The following is a 17753-nucleotide window of genomic DNA, read 5'->3' on the forward strand; positions in this document are numbered from 1 at the left end:
ATGGCTTCAGTGATCACCATCAAACTTGGTCAGAATAATGTAGGCTCTGTCAGGATTAATGATAGAAAAAATGAAGTTATTAGCTGTATTCGATTTTGAGACTTGAAAGGGGAATTTGCAATAGGAGGAAAGGATAATCTATTGAGCCACTTTAAATAATTGTGGCCAAACTTTTCAAGGATAGTGCAGGCCTCATGTGGAGTTGAATAGGTGGGGGGTGGGGGGGAGGGAGTGGTTGGGGGGGTAAGGGTGGGTGGAGGCCTGCAAGCACTTGTCCGATCGATGTGAAACTTTAAACATCGGAGGGACTCTCCATGGAGAATCTTTTATTGCTAATTCTGACGTCACAGGTCACATGGTGTGGCAGCCATATTGGATTAAAGGAAAAAATTTGGACATCATTTTCTCTGAAACCCCTCAAAGAAAAAAAATTGAAACTTGGCATACATCATCAACTCCACATGGAGTATACAGAGTGATAACAATGATGTCATCAGTGAAGTGGTATTCCAGCCATAATTTGTTGATTTGCAATCCTTATCTGCAAAATCTGAAACCTCATATTTTGATAGTGAGTCACCTGGTGTGAGTGAATAATTAAATTTATATGTTCATAACTGATGCCAAGAAACTATGTGACATAATCGGATGCATGGACGATACAGGTATCTGAGCCATAATAATGCCATGTTCAGTTAACGATGGTATTTTTGTTCAGAATGAACACGCGAGGTGAGACGGTGCACTCTACGAGTGCCATTATAGTTAATATAATATATTTTATTACCATGGTTGAATCCATGTAGATATCGATGGATTTAAAGCCCACAGGTTACCAACTTCCATTTACATAGGAGGAACTTAAGGCTGGTAGGGGGGTTGTCCGAGCTTGATGATCGTCACAAGAGACGTTAAGGAAATTCCCCCATTTGCTTGGGTTTGGTTTTGGATGCTGTCAATCCCTGCATGATATACAGAAGAATACATCATGGTATGAGCCTTTCCAATTCACTGTGGTTTACCACTATTGAACTCAATTTTGCTTCAACGGTGAGAGGTGTTTGAGTTGTTATCGTCGTTGTCATAGTAATTGCCGTCATCGTCATTTTAAAAGTATTTCAGTGAATTCTATGCTCAGTGGCCAAAACAATTCATATGCTTTCCTTTAAATTTTGATACATTTACATACTCCAGTACATCGTACGATTGGTGCTTGTGCTGTGGGTCAAAGTGCACTACATACAGTGCATGGTAAAGCTACACTGTACTGTGCAGAAGTAGTGGTAAAAAAAATATTGATTGCCGATATGAGCAAAACAATGCAGACTGGCGATAATTTGCGATTCATCATTTACTTGGAAGTCGTTGATTTACTTGGGCCTAATTCGGCTCCTGGCAACCTGTCCCAAACCAGGGTGAGTGATTAAGGCCTACGATTGTCCATCAGCAAGTCCGTGAAGTATGGAGAATAAATATATAGAGTTCGGTTAAAGGATTAAAATTGTTGGAATTATTTTTTTTTAGAAAAAGGACTGTTTTGTTCATCTTTCTTTTTTTACTGATCACCCCTCCCCACTTTCCCCTGCTATTCAGGAAAAGGAAGCTAATAGTTCCCTGTATCCTGAAATCGCCAATTATAACTTTATTGCAAACGGTGCGATACACCCCGTATTGTAATTTAATATTTTCAGCATCGTGCACTCCCGTAGGGACGGGATAGGGTATGGATATATATATATATATATATATATATATATATATATATATATATATATATATATATATATATATATATATATATATACATATATATATATATATATATATATATATATATATATATATATATATATATATATATATATATATATATATATATATATATATGTACCGGGCGTAGTGGCGTGCACCTATAATCCGGCTACTCGGAGGCTTGGGTTGGAGGATTGCTTGAGGACAGGCGCTCTGCGCCGGGCCGTGCTATGAGAGGGTGTAGGGCAGCCCGGAATCATGGCAAAACCCAATCCTTATCCCTGTGTCGTGAGAGGCGACCAGGGTTGCATCAGGAAGGGCATCCGGCGTAAAACCTATGCCAAATCAGTATGCGGATCATAACGGATGATCCGCTGTGGCGACCCCTAACGGGAGCAGCCGAAAGACGAACAACAACATATATATATATATATATATATATATATATATATATATATATATGGATATATGTGTGTGTAAATATATGTATGTAAATATATGTATATATGTATGTGTGTAGAAATATATATATACATATATATATATATATATATATTTTTTTTTTTATAAAATATATATTTATATGTATGTGGTTTTTTTTCCGACACAGATCTACTTTAATATAGATTCGGTCATTCTCGGATATACAGTAATCTATGTAACTTGCCGAGGCTCGATATTGTGTAGGACTCAGTCTTGTTTTCCTTCTGTTTTTACACAATCTGGTTTAAATTCGACCACGAAAGAGTCTTTGTAATTATTAGTGAAATGTTTAATTATCAAATTAGTAAAGGGCTCAATGTAATATTTTTTCAGCCTCTTGAACTTGCCTTTTGGTATAAAATTTCTCGATTGTCACGGGTTTGCCTTTGTATTCGTCTTGGTCTTGGGGGAACATCTGTAACCCTGCAGGCTTTGGGGGAATTGGAATCATCAGAGAGCAATTCAGAAACCACACGTGAATCTCATTTGAGTTTTATATGTGACATGGAAGATCGATGAAGCCATGCTGAATCACAAGATAATTTTCTACCGCCATGTCCCCACAAGCCTAACAAATGTCCTTGGAAGCTGCGCATGGAGGAAATATTCACTTTTCTGCCCCTTCGCTCTTATCACTCAAACTAGGTACCCACAGACATGTTTTATTATAGTTTCTTTCCTTCATTAGACGATTGTGGCTTTTTGTTTTATTGACAGCATTTTGGTGCCCATCTCAACTTAGCTGAAAGCATTTAAGAGTGGTGGACTGGCACCAAGTGTAGACCCATATGTCAGATTAATTCATTCATGGACGGTCATTATTGAGCAAGCGGGTATTTCTTTTTTTTATTGCCAAAATAGCAACTCACCTAAAACTAATTGGAGTTCCAGAAACTTAAAATCCAAATCGTTATTGCTGGTTCCTTCAGCCACATTTGAATCTGCAACAACTGTGGTGTCACCGCCACAGGCCACCCTGCACCCCAGACGTGTACAATGTGTTTTGATGAGTGGACAAAGCACTGAAAAAAGTTTATCAGCCAGCAGTACTTAAGTTCAAAAGACTTCTCGAAAAGAGGTACTCTAAATAGTCCAAGAATCACCAACATTGTTATGTTTTTCAATATAAAAAGAAAAATTATTATTAAAAGCAAATATTTAGACTAATCAATCACCCGTATTTGTATGTTGAAAAATAAACATTTATTGGGACTATTGCGATCATCTCAGTCCGATAATTCTTAAAGTGTCCTTTGCATTGAATATCAGGGTACCAAGCCTGAAATAATCAATGCACATATGCAGATTGAGGGTCTTGAGCCTGAGGAACCCATGTTGCCAACTATAAGAAATAACACAACTGCAGAGTGACCACGATAGATACCCCGGGCTTTGCTCAGGTGTGTGGGCATGTTCGTGTGCGTGTGCATTGCAGGAGACAAACTGCAGAAGAACGAGAAGCAGAGAGGCAGCAGGCGAGTCGTATTATGCTGCAGCTGCAACAGGAAGCCTTCCAGAAGACGTTGAGCCAGCCCGTTCAACAAGACCCGGTGTGCCTGCACAACGCATCGCTCTTTGCTCTCCAAAACCTGCAGCCGTGGGCCGACGATAGCCCAGGCAAGATCACCTCCGTCTCCTCGGTGGCCTCGGTGGTTTGAGAGACGCCGTGGGCGACAAAAGGGACGATGCATGCCTCACCATTAAGGGACTATTCTCTATATCCTAAGGGACAATATGCCATGCCGTAAAAGTCGGCATATGGGACTAAGCCAGGCCACCGTAAAGGAAACTTTCGCAGAAACATTGTTCTCTTTCAGCTCGAAGTAATAGCAAGGAGATTGTAATATAGGAAAAGTGAAGACGTGTATATTAAAGATCGAAAGCGTTAACGCAATATGAAGGTAATCTGCGCCATTTTTATAAAAGTACAGATCAATTACATATATATATATGTATATATATATTTATGTATGTGTGTGTGTATGTATGTGTGTATATATATATATATATATATATATATATATATATATATATATATATATATATATATATATATATATATATAAATATAACACACACACACACACACACACACACACACACAAAAACCTTTCAAATTTGAACTTTGGGGAATGATGCTTCTTGCACTGTAAAAGCAGCTACAGTAAATATAAGTGGGAATAAGTTTACGCGAACATAAAGAGGGCACGAGTTCAGGCCAAAGCGGTGTATCGCGTTCCCATGAGATCACCGATGGACAGTATTTTGTTTGCGCACCGCGGGACGCGGCACTGTTGTCTCACCCTGTCTGTTACAGACGCCACCGATGGGGAAGGCGCCTTTTCTTTGGATAACTGATGGAATGAAGATCTAAAGGAGCCAGCATGGGGCGAAGATAAGGGAAATCCTTTAACACACTTCACACTCTCCCGCTCTTCGAGAGTTGTAAAGGACTACTGTATTTCGTTGTATTTCCAACAAAACTCAAATACATGATGTACTGTATATGTAAATTGACCGCTAAATATATTAGTATTAATTCATGAGAGATCGTATCCTTGTTAGCATAAAATGTGCACTTAAAAGCCTTATTTGTGAATATCTCATTTTCTATACAGTTTCCTTGTCTCTGCAAAATAAAATGACGTTCTAATGCTGTATTTCTGGGTTTCACCGACTTCTCATTTCAAAACACGCAAGTCATGGTAAACATGGGGCAGGGCAAAGCATAGCATTCAGCCCCAAGATGTGAAACACCCAGGGGTGATCAGTAAGTCCCTGGTCTGATGTGCACAATCACTATTGTTATCAACAAACCTGCATTGCTTTTTGAAATATTTTTCTTTGTTCTCTCTACAGCAATTTTAACAGAAGAATTTAGGATGAGGTTCAGGTGGTTGGTTGGGATTATCCATTGTTCAGAAAAATGTTTGTATGTATATATATATATATATATATATATATATATATATATATATATATATATATATATATATATACACACACACACACTGTATATGTAGATGAACTCTATTACTGGAGCAAACATTTCACGTTCATCGTACAGATTTGAAGTGGAAGGTAAGGCGATTGTGGTACAAACAAAGTTCACATATCACTGACTGATGATTATGAAATATCTGTGTGCTCTGTACTTTGTTACATCACGTTTTCACAGCATGCTGTAAGCACCCCAGTGTTTATTGGTATTCACAATATGTACATTCAAACTTACCCTCTCAAAAGAAGCCATACATGAAATATAACGCTTCGCTACATGATCGAATCGTTGGAGTGTTTGTAAAATAGAATAAAAACAATTATACATACTCTTAAAAGCTTTGTTATTATTATTCACTCTGATCTTGTTGTTTGAAAAATGCATTGTAGCTTGTCATATAAATATTGATGCCTCTCAGGTTATAACCATATGAATATTCCATTCAAAACTGACGCATAGTGGATTGTATAAAACTCTTGTGCTAAGCACATATCAATGAAGAATTTTTATAGTTCCATGTGAAGGAACCTGAGAGTCCCAAATGCAGGAATTAAATGAGTGATTCGAATGAATCTTTTAAAACGACATTTTACTTTTGTAAAACATTATTTTAATAAAGCCGTGTTTTATGATTTGTGAGTTTTCTCTAAGTTTGTGGTTTAACTGTAAGGAAACATGCTAAGGGCTATGCCTCACAGTTTATATCTGTGTATGGTAAGTAGGTATTGACATCCCAGTGGCACACCCTCGACTTACACCAAGGCCAAGTCTGGTAGTGTGGGACTTTTAACTGATACCCAAATAACAGTCGGTATTGTTTGGAAACTGTAAGAATTATATATATATATATATATATCAAATGTCTTATGACCTTTTTCAGGGGGTTGGATGAATATATGTGCCATTTCTGTCAGCACATTATTTTCTGCCAAACATCATTGTAATTCATGTAAATGATACATTGATGTCTCCACCTGTCTCAAAAAGCCTCAAATCATGATGAAGAATAAATAAATTAAGGCATCAATGCATCATTTGTGCAGCATGGGTCATGGGTCTGTATGTAACGTTTGTCCTTTACGCACAAACTATACTTGAGTAGTGAACGAAGGAATTCTCTGAAGTGTCAGGTCATCACGCACAAGATGCACACCATCGCCACATCCGTGTAAAGTTTGGTTTATGTGTGTGTACACCCTGTGCACATGCCTTTGATGGCGATTTAGCCAAATTTAACGCTGAGCTATGGTGCGATCATTACTATTAGGAGTCGCCGTTTCTGAATCTCAGATCAGATGTAGTTTGCTTTCTAGAGGCACAGTTAGCAGTCTTCATTTGGTAGTTTCCATCGACCCATCATCTGCAGGGGAGTCTTAATATGGGACCCACATTGTCCGGCTGGGGTGTTTGGGAAGAACACTTCACAAAACAACCCAGGTTCCAGGTATATAATGATTAATGTTTATTTCATGCACTAAAATTAAATGTGCAGCCAAATCCGAATGTTAATCAATGTCAAATGTTCATGTGTGTCCATCACCATATGCAAGATGAAGCACTATGCCCAATGAATATTTATTATTCATATGGAATCTCCTTTTAATTGCTACATGAGGGTGTACGCCACTTTTCAGGGTTATAAAAGTCTAATTTGGACTTTCCAAAGTGTTCAAAATGATTCTAAGAAACCCCGTCAGAGAGAAACGTGCTTGAAAGACAAAAACGTTCCGCGTGGACCATTCGACTCCGTGAGGGTTTCCGACAAGTTCTCATCAAAAGTGACAGGAATAGTTGTCTCAGACATGTTACATACACGTGTACATTGCGACTGAAGGATGGCACAGAAATCCTTCACTTGATTGTATAATATATATATGCTAACACGTCTTTTCAAAACCCATACAGTACAATTCGTATATTTTTCACCTTTATATACACCATGAGCACTTGGTAAGTGGAGTTTATCACCATAGTTTAACATGTATATAAAATTATAATCTGTTCTCAAACCTACAACAACAACATGATACAATTTCTCTTTTCGTTATGAGACGGAGTTAGGGGTTCTTTACTGTATATTATACTTTTCTTTTTCTTTCTTTTTTTTTAAGAAACATATATAACAGGAACATCGGAAATATTTTTACTATGATGTGGAGTCAAAAAAGTTTTGTTTGTATTTTCAAATAGTTTAAAGAGAGTCATAAACATGACTCCGAAGCTGCAATTCCAAGGCGCATAAGGAAACACCAAGCACTGGGAGAAATGTGACACTGACTCATGGAAATGATACCCATCTGTGCCGAGAAGGGATAATTATAAAATGAAAGTCCCCCCCCCCCGGGGGGGCACTTCCTCACCTCACATCTACTCCCTCCCCTCCTCTGTGCTCTGTACCTACATGTAAAGGTGGTATGTAAATAAATAAATGTTTACATTTAGGGTTGTACCCTATTCTTGTTTTTAAAGTTGTAAATATTTAAGTTTGGAAGCATTTTAGTCATTTAGAAATGTAATAAATCATGTTCATTGTTTGCCAAGATTTGATGATATATATTGGCTGGTGGTGAAAAAAAAAAGAATACTGGAAGGGGTATTGTTGTCACATGTTGTTAAGTAAGTCCATCAGACGTACAACGCTTGTTTGTGATGCAACACATTGTCTACAAACTAGCAATTCTGCAGTTTGTTTATAGTCTGGGCTGGAATCGAAACCAGACGAGACATCTTAAAGGTGAGTGCGCTATTACTTTTGTGCAATTTTTATTACTTATGTACGAGGGTAGAAGAATAGCGTACCCGCACAAAATTTTGGGCTCAGTCCCTGGCACCCAGGTAAGATTACCTAATACAATGTGAAGATGATTTGAGAAAGTCTAACGTGTGTTGTGAAAGTTCAAATAGAATGGGGGGCTGGGGGAGGGGGTTGTAAGATGGAAGAAAACAGAATGTTCCCCTCCCCAACCCCACCACACCACACTTAAATTAGTGTGGTGATGGGATGTCAGATTTTTTTTTCTTTTTCTTCCACAGGAAATTGGGTCAAGGTGGGGGGGGGTTGGGGAAGGGTGAGTAGCATGGTGTGAAAAGAGATGCACAATAAGGTCTTACCATCTCCACTGGAGGAACCGAGCCCGTCCAGAGTGGCCTTCTTCCACCGATTTGGATTTGGATGATCATTGGATCATGTGCGTTCTGACCAAATGTCAAATAACTCCCCCAACCACTCCCCGTTCTACCTGTAAATGTCGCGACTCATCGTTTTCACATTCAGGGTGTTTTACTCGATTGTCCTTTAATTAACTCACATTTATGTGCATGTCACTTACACACTCCAGTAAGCATGATATAGTCAGCAGGTAAGTCCATTTACATGTTCATGCTGTCATCGTATTTATTTCCAATAATGCTCAATCGATATTATACTCGATCGGATGAAAATATTGTTACTGCTTAGTCTCATCTATGACCGTGAGATGCATGTAAAGGTGTTGATACGAGTATATTATCGGACACATTCTTGCCGTGTATTGAGCCCATTCATATTTAGTTTGGATTTTTAGGACTTTTAAAAACATATCCTCAAATGATAATTCAAAGTGGCAAAGTTTACATGATTGAACATATACACTTTAAATCACAATCAATGTATACATCCACCATAAAACCGTGTACGTCCCTACACCAACCACAGAATACAAACAAATTTACTCCACTTACTTCCGTACAACCATAATTTAGTGCATCCATATATTGTCACATTATTGTGAGGTCGGCTGAGGGGGATAATTTTGGGGCAAGTATTTTTTTTTAAAATGAACCGACAAACTTGTCTTGACGTTCAACTGAAGGTGATTTTCGTAGGAATTAGTAATTTGTTCCAAGGTGCCGGGGATGACTCAACTCCTTCACCAAAGATACCATGGGACTTTTAACCAACACAGTCTCATGCTAACAGATGGGCCACCCAGCTTAACGTCCATCAGACGTACAATGCTTGTTTGTGATGCAACACATTGTCTACAAACTAGCAATTCTGCAGTTTGTTTATAGTCTGGGTTGGAATCAAAACCAGACGAGACATCTCAAAGGTGAGTGCGCTATTACTTTTGTGCAATTTTTATTACTTATGTACGAGGGAACTTCAAAAAGTTTTTAAAAAAATGTTCACAATGGTTCAAGAAATACAAAAAGAAAGTGTACAAGGTTTACATGTATATATAAATAATTTTACCTTATCATTGCCTACTTGCATACCTTTATATATGAAAATGATTATACCTGCATACTAAAAATTAAACAAAGCATTGGCAAAAAAAAACAAAAAAAAAAATTAACAAAACTTTCTCAGTGGTTCTATGATGACTTTTATTGGCGTACATTTATTAATATTTGTAGCTGAACTATCCTGTGGTGACAGCAAAGGGCACAGGGAATGTTTGTACATTGTATATACTGTAATATATTTTCCACAATGTGCAATAAAGGTCATTTAATGTTGTTATTATGAACATGGAATATTGGATAAATTGCTGTATTGCAGCCAACATTGTAGATGCTTATAAAGTCATTATGATAATTTGAAACTAAGGTATTAAATCATTTGATACACAATTTACCGAGCTGCACAAGGTTGGTGTTTTTATTCCGGTTTAAATAACGACGACAAAGGTTTCTATAGATGTATGCCAGAGGTGGAAAAATAAAGTGACAGTGGTTGCTCAGTTTCAAGTTTTAAAATGTGAAAAAGTTTTCATTTGTCCAAAACTTCAATGAAAAATAGTTTCTTGAAAAATGGTTAAGTTTTGTGAATCTATTTTAACGGCTTCGCACTTCAGGCCGAGAACTTTTAAGAAAAGTTTTGAACCATCCTCTTTGTTCAAGGATCGTGGGGGCCTCATGACATCGCCCTCCCTATTCCCCTTCCCAACCTAAGGCATTTCTCACAAGATGTTATTGCTGTTCTAAGTCTGTCCAATGATGATATCTTATACATGTTTATAAATACGGGATCAAACCTCACTAAAGTAATTTTAAAGCTTCCATTTTGATGCAATCCAGGGAGTGCTGCATCTCAGAGCATGTTACCCCTTGGATGCTGACATAAAATCGGCTGTTTTGTTTGCATTTGGGTTTTTGGATGTTACACAAGCAGTGGTATCTTTGGAAGAAAAAAAAACACCTCTGCCAATGTGTGACGTTAATCAGGTCACACCCTGCAGTCAAATGGGATTGTTGGGCTGTGAATATTACCCAGGTAAGATGAGCCAAATGACCACCTCCTGTGTCACTGAAGGTCCTTGTGTTTCTTTGTTTTAAAAACCTCTACACCAGTGTCAATAAATGTGAATTGTGGATACAACGTCATGTGTATACGTTAATCAGGTGTACAAATGTCACCACCAGGTCACTATGACCGACTCACAAAACGTATTTTTCTACATATATATGCCTTTCAAAAGTTGTGAACCCTTATCCACGAGCTAAAGGAATTACCCTTATTCCTCAACCTTCATACAATTCCAATTTTAGCTTGTTTTTTATTCTATCCCTTACAAGTATATTCATCGTTTCAAAATGTATATTTTTAACCTATCTAAGGGTCTCTTCAAAAGGGTCCCATCTGAAATAAGGTCAATTATCGAAACGTGTGTGTGTGTGTGTGTGTGTGTGTGTGTGTGTGTGTGTGTGTGTGTGTGTGTGTGTGTGTGTGTGTGTGTGTGTGTGTGTGTGCGCGCACACACACATGTGCACATAATTTTGGATGAAATATATACACAAGCGAAAGCTTTTATACTTTCCCCATGAAACGGAACAATCACTGTTTCGTTCATTTTGATTTGTCGATGTCAGGTCGGAAACTTTTCAAATGTTAATTTTAGATGTATCAAATTTATTCACAGTAAACAACTTTACATATGTATATAATTTTAAGTATTTCATGGCATCTTTGGAAATTGTACATTACTGTACAACTTGAATCAATTTTGATTTCGCGATTCATAAATAGCGGTAAGAAAGTTTTTTGTTTTTTTTTCAATCTGGGATACTTTGGGGGGATGTAACTTACAATACATCATATAAGATATATTTCATGATTTTGAAAAAAAATTTTTTTTTTTATAAATATATACCGTGGCCACAAAGTCCCGATGCACGCAGTTAGAATTTAGTTCGAATTTATCTGTTTGCTTCCCTCCATTCTCCACACAAATTTGAATTTTTCTCCATGTTCTCCTGAACATCTTCCATGTTGAGGGTTGGAGGTCATAAAAGCAGCCCCTGACAGCTGTTTTGAGGTCTTCAACTGTTGTAAGGCGGAGATGAGAAATTTCCTTTCACAATGCCCCAAAGCGAGTTGTCACATGTTGTTAAGTCCGGACTTTGAGGAGGCCACACTACCTCAGATCCACGTCCAATCCATCGTCCACTGAATTCGTCAACATATTCTCTAACTGCGAGAGCATAATGTGCTGGTGCACAATCTTGTTGCAGGATAGCTGATTCTTGACAGCTGACGACTTCAAAAGAGCTGTCAGGGGCTGCTTTTATGACATCCAACCATCAACATGGAAGATGTCCAGAAGAACATGGAGAAAAATTCCAATTTGTGGAGAGAGTAGAGGGAAGCATGCAGATAAATTCTAAGTGACAGTGTTTGGATAGGGACGTTGCAGCCACTGTGTGTGTGTGTGTGTATATATATATGTATATATATATATATATATATATATATATGTATATATATATATATATATATATATATATATATATATATATATATATATATATATATATATATATATATATATATATATATATATATATATATTAATGGAAATTTATAAACGCACACAATATTGTATATACAAGGGGCATTCAAAAAGTTCGACAAACAAGAAACTTTACAATGGTCCAACAAATGTAAACTTTTTTTCCCCATTTCTCAATGCAGTATATTATATATTGTTCGTAAAAAAAAATATTACAGTGCAAGTGTACAGATGTAGTCAAAAAAGATGTATGAGAATACTTTTCTAACAAATCGTATACATATGTGATTACAGATTGAAAAATAACTAAATGTTGACATTTCTCAGACTACTGTTTAACTCCTTTGTGAACTTTTAGAACACCACAAGTACACATCTATCAAAAGAGAAAGTATGAACTTTGATCGACATCATTACAAGGTGAAATGCTCATTAAACACCCGTTGCACAATACAAAAAGTGAATCGGGGGAAAAAAAACTCGGGGCAAAGACATCGTTTCGTCATCGGACGTGGCAATTGAAAAACGCCATTCCAAAAGTCAGAAACTTTCGTTAGAAGCTTGTTTCGTAAAACGAGATACTTTGAAGAGTTAACCGGTATTATATAAGAGTACACACACTGCACCTTCACACTTGATAAAAGCCTTCGTGTTGGGTAACATTTAATAGGGACTGCTTCAGTATTTGATGAAATTGAACAATCAAATACACCGTGGAAATGGAAGCAAACTTTTTTTTTGTTGCAAGTTGTTGAAATTTTTTACTTTAACTGCCTGTGTCGTGATATCTTTATTATAAAAAGTCAAATGTATTCTCCAATTTCTTAAAATAGTTAGGCTGTCTAGTGTGGACACACAAATAACCAAAAAGTAAAGCAAAAAAGGCACAGCCCACCAAGAATTGCACTCAGTACGATTCCACCGATTTAGTTAAAAGAAGGATAGAAAAGACCTCGTCTCAGGCATATACAGATATAAACACGTATGTTTTTCCGAAGACATATATACAGAATGTATATCTTTTATATAAAGCTCATTCCAATGAATGAATATGGAATATGAATTTCTGGTACCTTCCGGGTGATGGAGAAAGCTGAAATTGCACCTGCCGACGGACATCGAAGCTGATACACCGGGAAGAATCACAGAACCGTCGGAAAGCGTCTGTAAATGAAAATATCCAAAAATAAGTGCAGCCTTGTTGTGCTCACTGCAGGTGAGTGACCCGAGACAATGGGAACAATGGGAGGTCATGCTGCAACTGCTGTTATTTACGATGTACCTACGTATGAAGCACAGTTCGTTATTGCTTACAAGGTGAAAGCATACTCCACTAGTATGTATATATATATATATATATATATATATATATATATATATATTTTTGTATACACACACACACACACACACACACACACACACACACACACACACACAGAGGTCGACTCGCTAGAGTTACCATATTAAGCCTCAATATAGTGATGACGGTTCAATACTCTTTGCAGGCGTGAAGCGCCTCCTGGAGGCTGGACGACACTTCAAATTTCAAGAGATAAAATGAAAGGCCTCGGAGGGTCCTCACATTTCTCCCAATGAGCAGCCTCAGGGCCATGCAAACCAAAATACCCTGTTAACAGACAAGCGCATGGTACCGTTGGTGTTGCGCTCACCACCTGTTTAAGCCATGTGACTTCATATCATATCAATTACGTACATGGTGTAACGATAAAGGATCTGTTCAGACGCGCACATGAAGATGTCACGTGCCTGTAATCTGAGCCTTCCTGAGTGCTGTGTTGAGGGATCTCTTAACGATAGGATTCCAGAGCGTATGTTTAACTCCTCCAGTCGGTAAGGAGCCTCTTGCTCCATTATCTGCCTGCATGCAAAGGGTTACAGCACAAGGGGCATTCCTACTGAGCTTTCCCCCAGAGTAACCCTTTCCTCGATGTCTTGGTGTTTACACTGCACCGTTCGCAGGATGTCAAAATATGTCCTGTGCCGTAAATATGTGAAACTGTATTGTTTGTACTTGTGTTGTAAACTTGACCTACCTTTGCCTTCATTTCTTCCGATCCATTTTCCACAAGCATTTTGTCGATAAGGTAAAATTGATTTTATAATGATTAGGATTGGCCTGTTTTGCATTCCCATTTGAACAGGTACCTCATGATACTTGTGGGGTCCCCGTTTCAAATCCTATACTTTGAGTCTCTTTTACCAAGCTTGTAAAAATAATTTGCTCTTCCATGAGATGAGATTTTTGTTTGTGTGTGTTTTTGTACAAAATCTAGGCTCAGAGAACAGTGAGGAGACAGAGGGTTAACTATAACGTCCTGACAGTGGGGCCACAATTGAACACATGGGAATGAACGAACAGGATAATGTGGATAAATAAATATATATATATATATATATATATATATATATATATATATATATAAATATATATATATATTTAAAAATATAAATATTATTAGAGTTAATAGGGAATAGAAAAGGTCTCAGGTTGGAATGCAAGATAACATGAGATGGTGGTGCACCGCATGCTTGAAGCTCTGGAAGGAAGGGTGAAGAGTGCAAAAGGCAGTTACACAAAAGAATGAAAAGAGGAAGAAATGAGTGGAAGTGGGAAGACAGTCTGGAATTTGGGAGTTTAGCCAGGAGAGGGCTACTCAAAGAATATGCATCATGAAGGAGCTGGGGAGGGTCGGAGGGTTAAGAGAGCAAGACCCGAAGTACTAACCTGTGTACGATGTACCATACTCTTCAAAAAGGATCAGTGTTATTGAAGCATTGTCTTGGCAAGGATTATACTGGATGGGTTTCCATTGCCTTACCAGCAGTAGTTGGGACAGGAATTTGGCCATGGTCCCGGCGATAGCTCACCTACTCTTGATGTAGGACTCCATGGGATCTTTCAGGACGCCGGTAGATAGGACGCCCGTTTTACATCCATCCGAGGGACAGCACACACATTGATGAATCACCCTGCCTGTGAAACACCGAGATGACAGTTTATAGCTGGGCCGAGATTCAAACCCATGCTAAACACTTTAGAAGCGAGTATGCATACATCTATGTCATTTTGCCAGCTCTGTAATATGTGCCTACCAATAGATTATTGGTGATGGTTAACTAATATAAGCTAGGTTGCCCAACATCCCATTCAGCAAATGTTTGAAAGCAAAAAATAACAATATGGGCTTGTCCTATTCACTGTCGCTAATCACGCCACATCCCAGGGAAGTTCAAATTGATTGGTAATAAGAAGAGCCGCGGGAGCACGAGAGAGAGACAGAGACAGACAGTCACATTGCTGGGCGCATTGCAGAGCAGAGGAGTGCTGACATTAGCAGGGACATTTGGTGAGGAGCCAGAAGTGTGGTGGAATATACCCAGGAGATGGAGCTTGGGGACCAGAGATCGAGCCTTGGACAGGAGGGTGGTGTATTGCAAGCTGTTAAACTCCAGGCTGTGGTTCCTTCATTTTCTGCAGCTCAACCTGACCATTAAGCTCTGTGCCTTGAAGAGTTATCGGAACTGTTGCTTGTATACAGCACTCAAAAACTGTGAGAATAAATTTCTATTCCACACCACATCTCCCTTAACCCGATACAGAAACCATGTGCTCTGAATAAATTGAGGTTACTCTCCTGGAAAAATGCAGTGGGAATAAATCGCTCTCATTACACCTTTGTGTCATACTCTGTCTGTGTGGGCTGGCATGATATCTCAAGAGGTACGTGCACTTACCTCTGAGTGGTCTCGCTTGGGTTTGGATCTCGGCCCAGCAGCCAGCTATAAACTGCCATCCTGGTGTTTTGCATACACGGTGAAGCATCAATTTGTCTGCCGTCCATTGGAAGGACTTTAAGACGGAGGACTCGTCTGCCAGCTCTCTGGTCGTTGGTGGACGTTAAAATATCCCATGGTGTCTTTCAAAAAGAGTCGGTGAGACAAATTGATTAGATTTTGGTGAAGATCCAGATCTAAATACTACATTAGAATTTTTGTAATGCAGTGCCTTCAGAAAAAAGCCTGGTGTTGGCTTAGTGGTTAGGATGGTGGCTTTGGATCCTAAGGTCCTGAGTTCAAGCCCCGTTGGCTGCTGAATTAACACCAGGGGATTGACTCAGCCTGTCATCCTTCTGAGGTCGGCGAAATAAGTACCAGTGTACTGGTCCCGGTGTATGCCCCGGTTAGAATAGGTGTACCATATCCCTGTGTGTCGTAAGAGGCGACCAGCGTTGGCATCAGGAAGGGCATCCAGCCATAAAACATTGCCTCAAGAAAAGCTAACCCCTGCACAGCAGGGGAAAATGGCTGTAGTGCCTTCAGAAAGTATTCACACCCCTCGACTTATGTCACACATTATTGTGACAGCCTGAATTAAAAATGGATTAAGTTTTTAAAAATTTGGCACCAATCTACATCAAGTACCTCGTAATGAAAAAGTGAAAACATGTTTTAAGAAATTTTTAGAAATTAATCAAAATTGAGAAGCTGAAATGTCTTGCGTCAATAAGTATTAACCCCTTTGCTAGGACACTCCAAATTGAGCTCAGGTGCATCCAATTTCCTTTTATCATCCTTGAGATGTCTCTACAACTTCATTGGAGTCCGCCTGTGGCCATTTCAATTCATTGGACATGATTTAGAAAGAAACACACCTTTCTATACAAGTTGATAGTGCAGAAACTCCATGAAGTCCAAGGACATATCTGCAGAACTCCGAGATAGAAGTATGAGGAAGCATAGATCTGGGGAATGGTATAAAACAATTTCTACAGTTTTGAAAGTTACCAAGAGCACAATGAGCTCCATCATTAGGAAGTGGAGAGAATATGGAACTACCCAGACACTTCCTCGAGCTGGCTGTCCAAAGAAATTGAGCAACCAGGCAAGAAGGACCTTGGTCAAGGAGGTGACCAAGAACCACTTTGACAGAACTACAGAGATCCTTGGCTGAGATGGGAGAACCTGCCGGAAGGACAACAGTCTCTGCAACACTTCACAAATGGGAGAGTGGCCAGATGGAAGCCACTCCTGAAAAAAAGGAACGTGACAGCATGCCTGGAGTTTGCAAAAAAGCACGTGAAAGACTGAGAGCATGAGGCAAAACATTCTGTGGTCTGATGAGACGAAAATTGAACTCTTTGGCCTGAAGGCAAAGTGCTACGTTTGGCGGAAACCGAGCACAGCTCATCACTCATCTGAAACCATCTGTCCCGGGAAGCATGGTGGTGGTGGCATCATGCTATGGGGATGCTTTTCAGCAGCAGGGACTGGGGGACTATGACTTCAGAACAAGAATGTGAAAGCCCTTGAGTGGCCCAAGCAAAGTCCAGACTTTAATCCCAATGAGAATGTGTGGAAAGACTTGAAGATTGCTGTTTACCGACGCTCCCCATCCAACTTGACAGAGCTTGAGCAAATCTTCAAGGAAGAATGGGAGAAATTCCCCAAATCCAGATGTTCAAAGCTGATACAGACATCCCCAAGAAGACTCGAAGCTGTAATCACTGCCAAAAGCGCTTCTACAAAGTATTGACTCAGGGAGTTGAACACATTGATGCAAGACATTTCAGCTTTTCATTTTTAATGAATTTGCAAAAATTTTGAAAAAGATGTTTTCACTTTGTCATTATGGAGTATTTTGTGTTGATTGGTGACGATTTTTTTTTTTTGTGTACCTTGTCAAGGCTCGTATGAGAGCGAACACGCAACGCACAGCAAGTGGG

The 17753-nt window shown here is 38.8% G+C and overlaps 1 protein-coding gene and 1 long non-coding RNA gene across 3 annotated transcripts in view; one reads left to right on the forward strand and one right to left on the reverse strand.

The window, feature by feature from the left end:
- The window catches only part of LOC147015692 (T-cell leukemia homeobox protein 3-like), a 17560-nt gene extending 12665 nt beyond the window's left edge, over positions 1–4895 (forward strand). Inside the window, exons 3-4 of one of the 2 annotated variants that reach the window (XM_085848092.1) lie at positions 3671–3785; positions 4553–4895. In XM_085848092.1, the coding sequence (XP_085704218.1) occupies positions 3671–3785; positions 4553–4609 (172 nt within the window). In that variant the 3' untranslated portion in view covers positions 4610–4895. Of the gene's footprint in view, positions 1–3670; positions 3853–4552 lie in introns of both variants that reach the window. The other variant, XM_085848091.1, reaches the window with a different exon arrangement.
- The window catches only part of LOC147015693 (uncharacterized), a 47384-nt gene continuing 32705 nt past the window's right edge, over positions 3075–17753 (reverse strand). Inside the window, exons 2-3 of the long non-coding RNA XR_015049795.1 lie at positions 13083–13173; positions 3075–3211 (exon numbers count right to left, since the gene is read on the reverse strand). This is a non-coding gene — a long non-coding RNA (uncharacterized LOC147015693). The remainder of the gene's footprint in view (positions 3212–13082; positions 13174–17753) is intronic.

The sequence above is a fragment of the Eptatretus burgeri genome, chromosome 12 (genome assembly GCF_056783735.1).
Source record: "Eptatretus burgeri isolate ZD-2024b chromosome 12, Ebu_testis_v1, whole genome shotgun sequence".
In the NCBI taxonomy this organism is placed as follows: domain Eukaryota; kingdom Metazoa; phylum Chordata; class Myxini; order Myxiniformes; family Myxinidae; genus Eptatretus; species Eptatretus burgeri.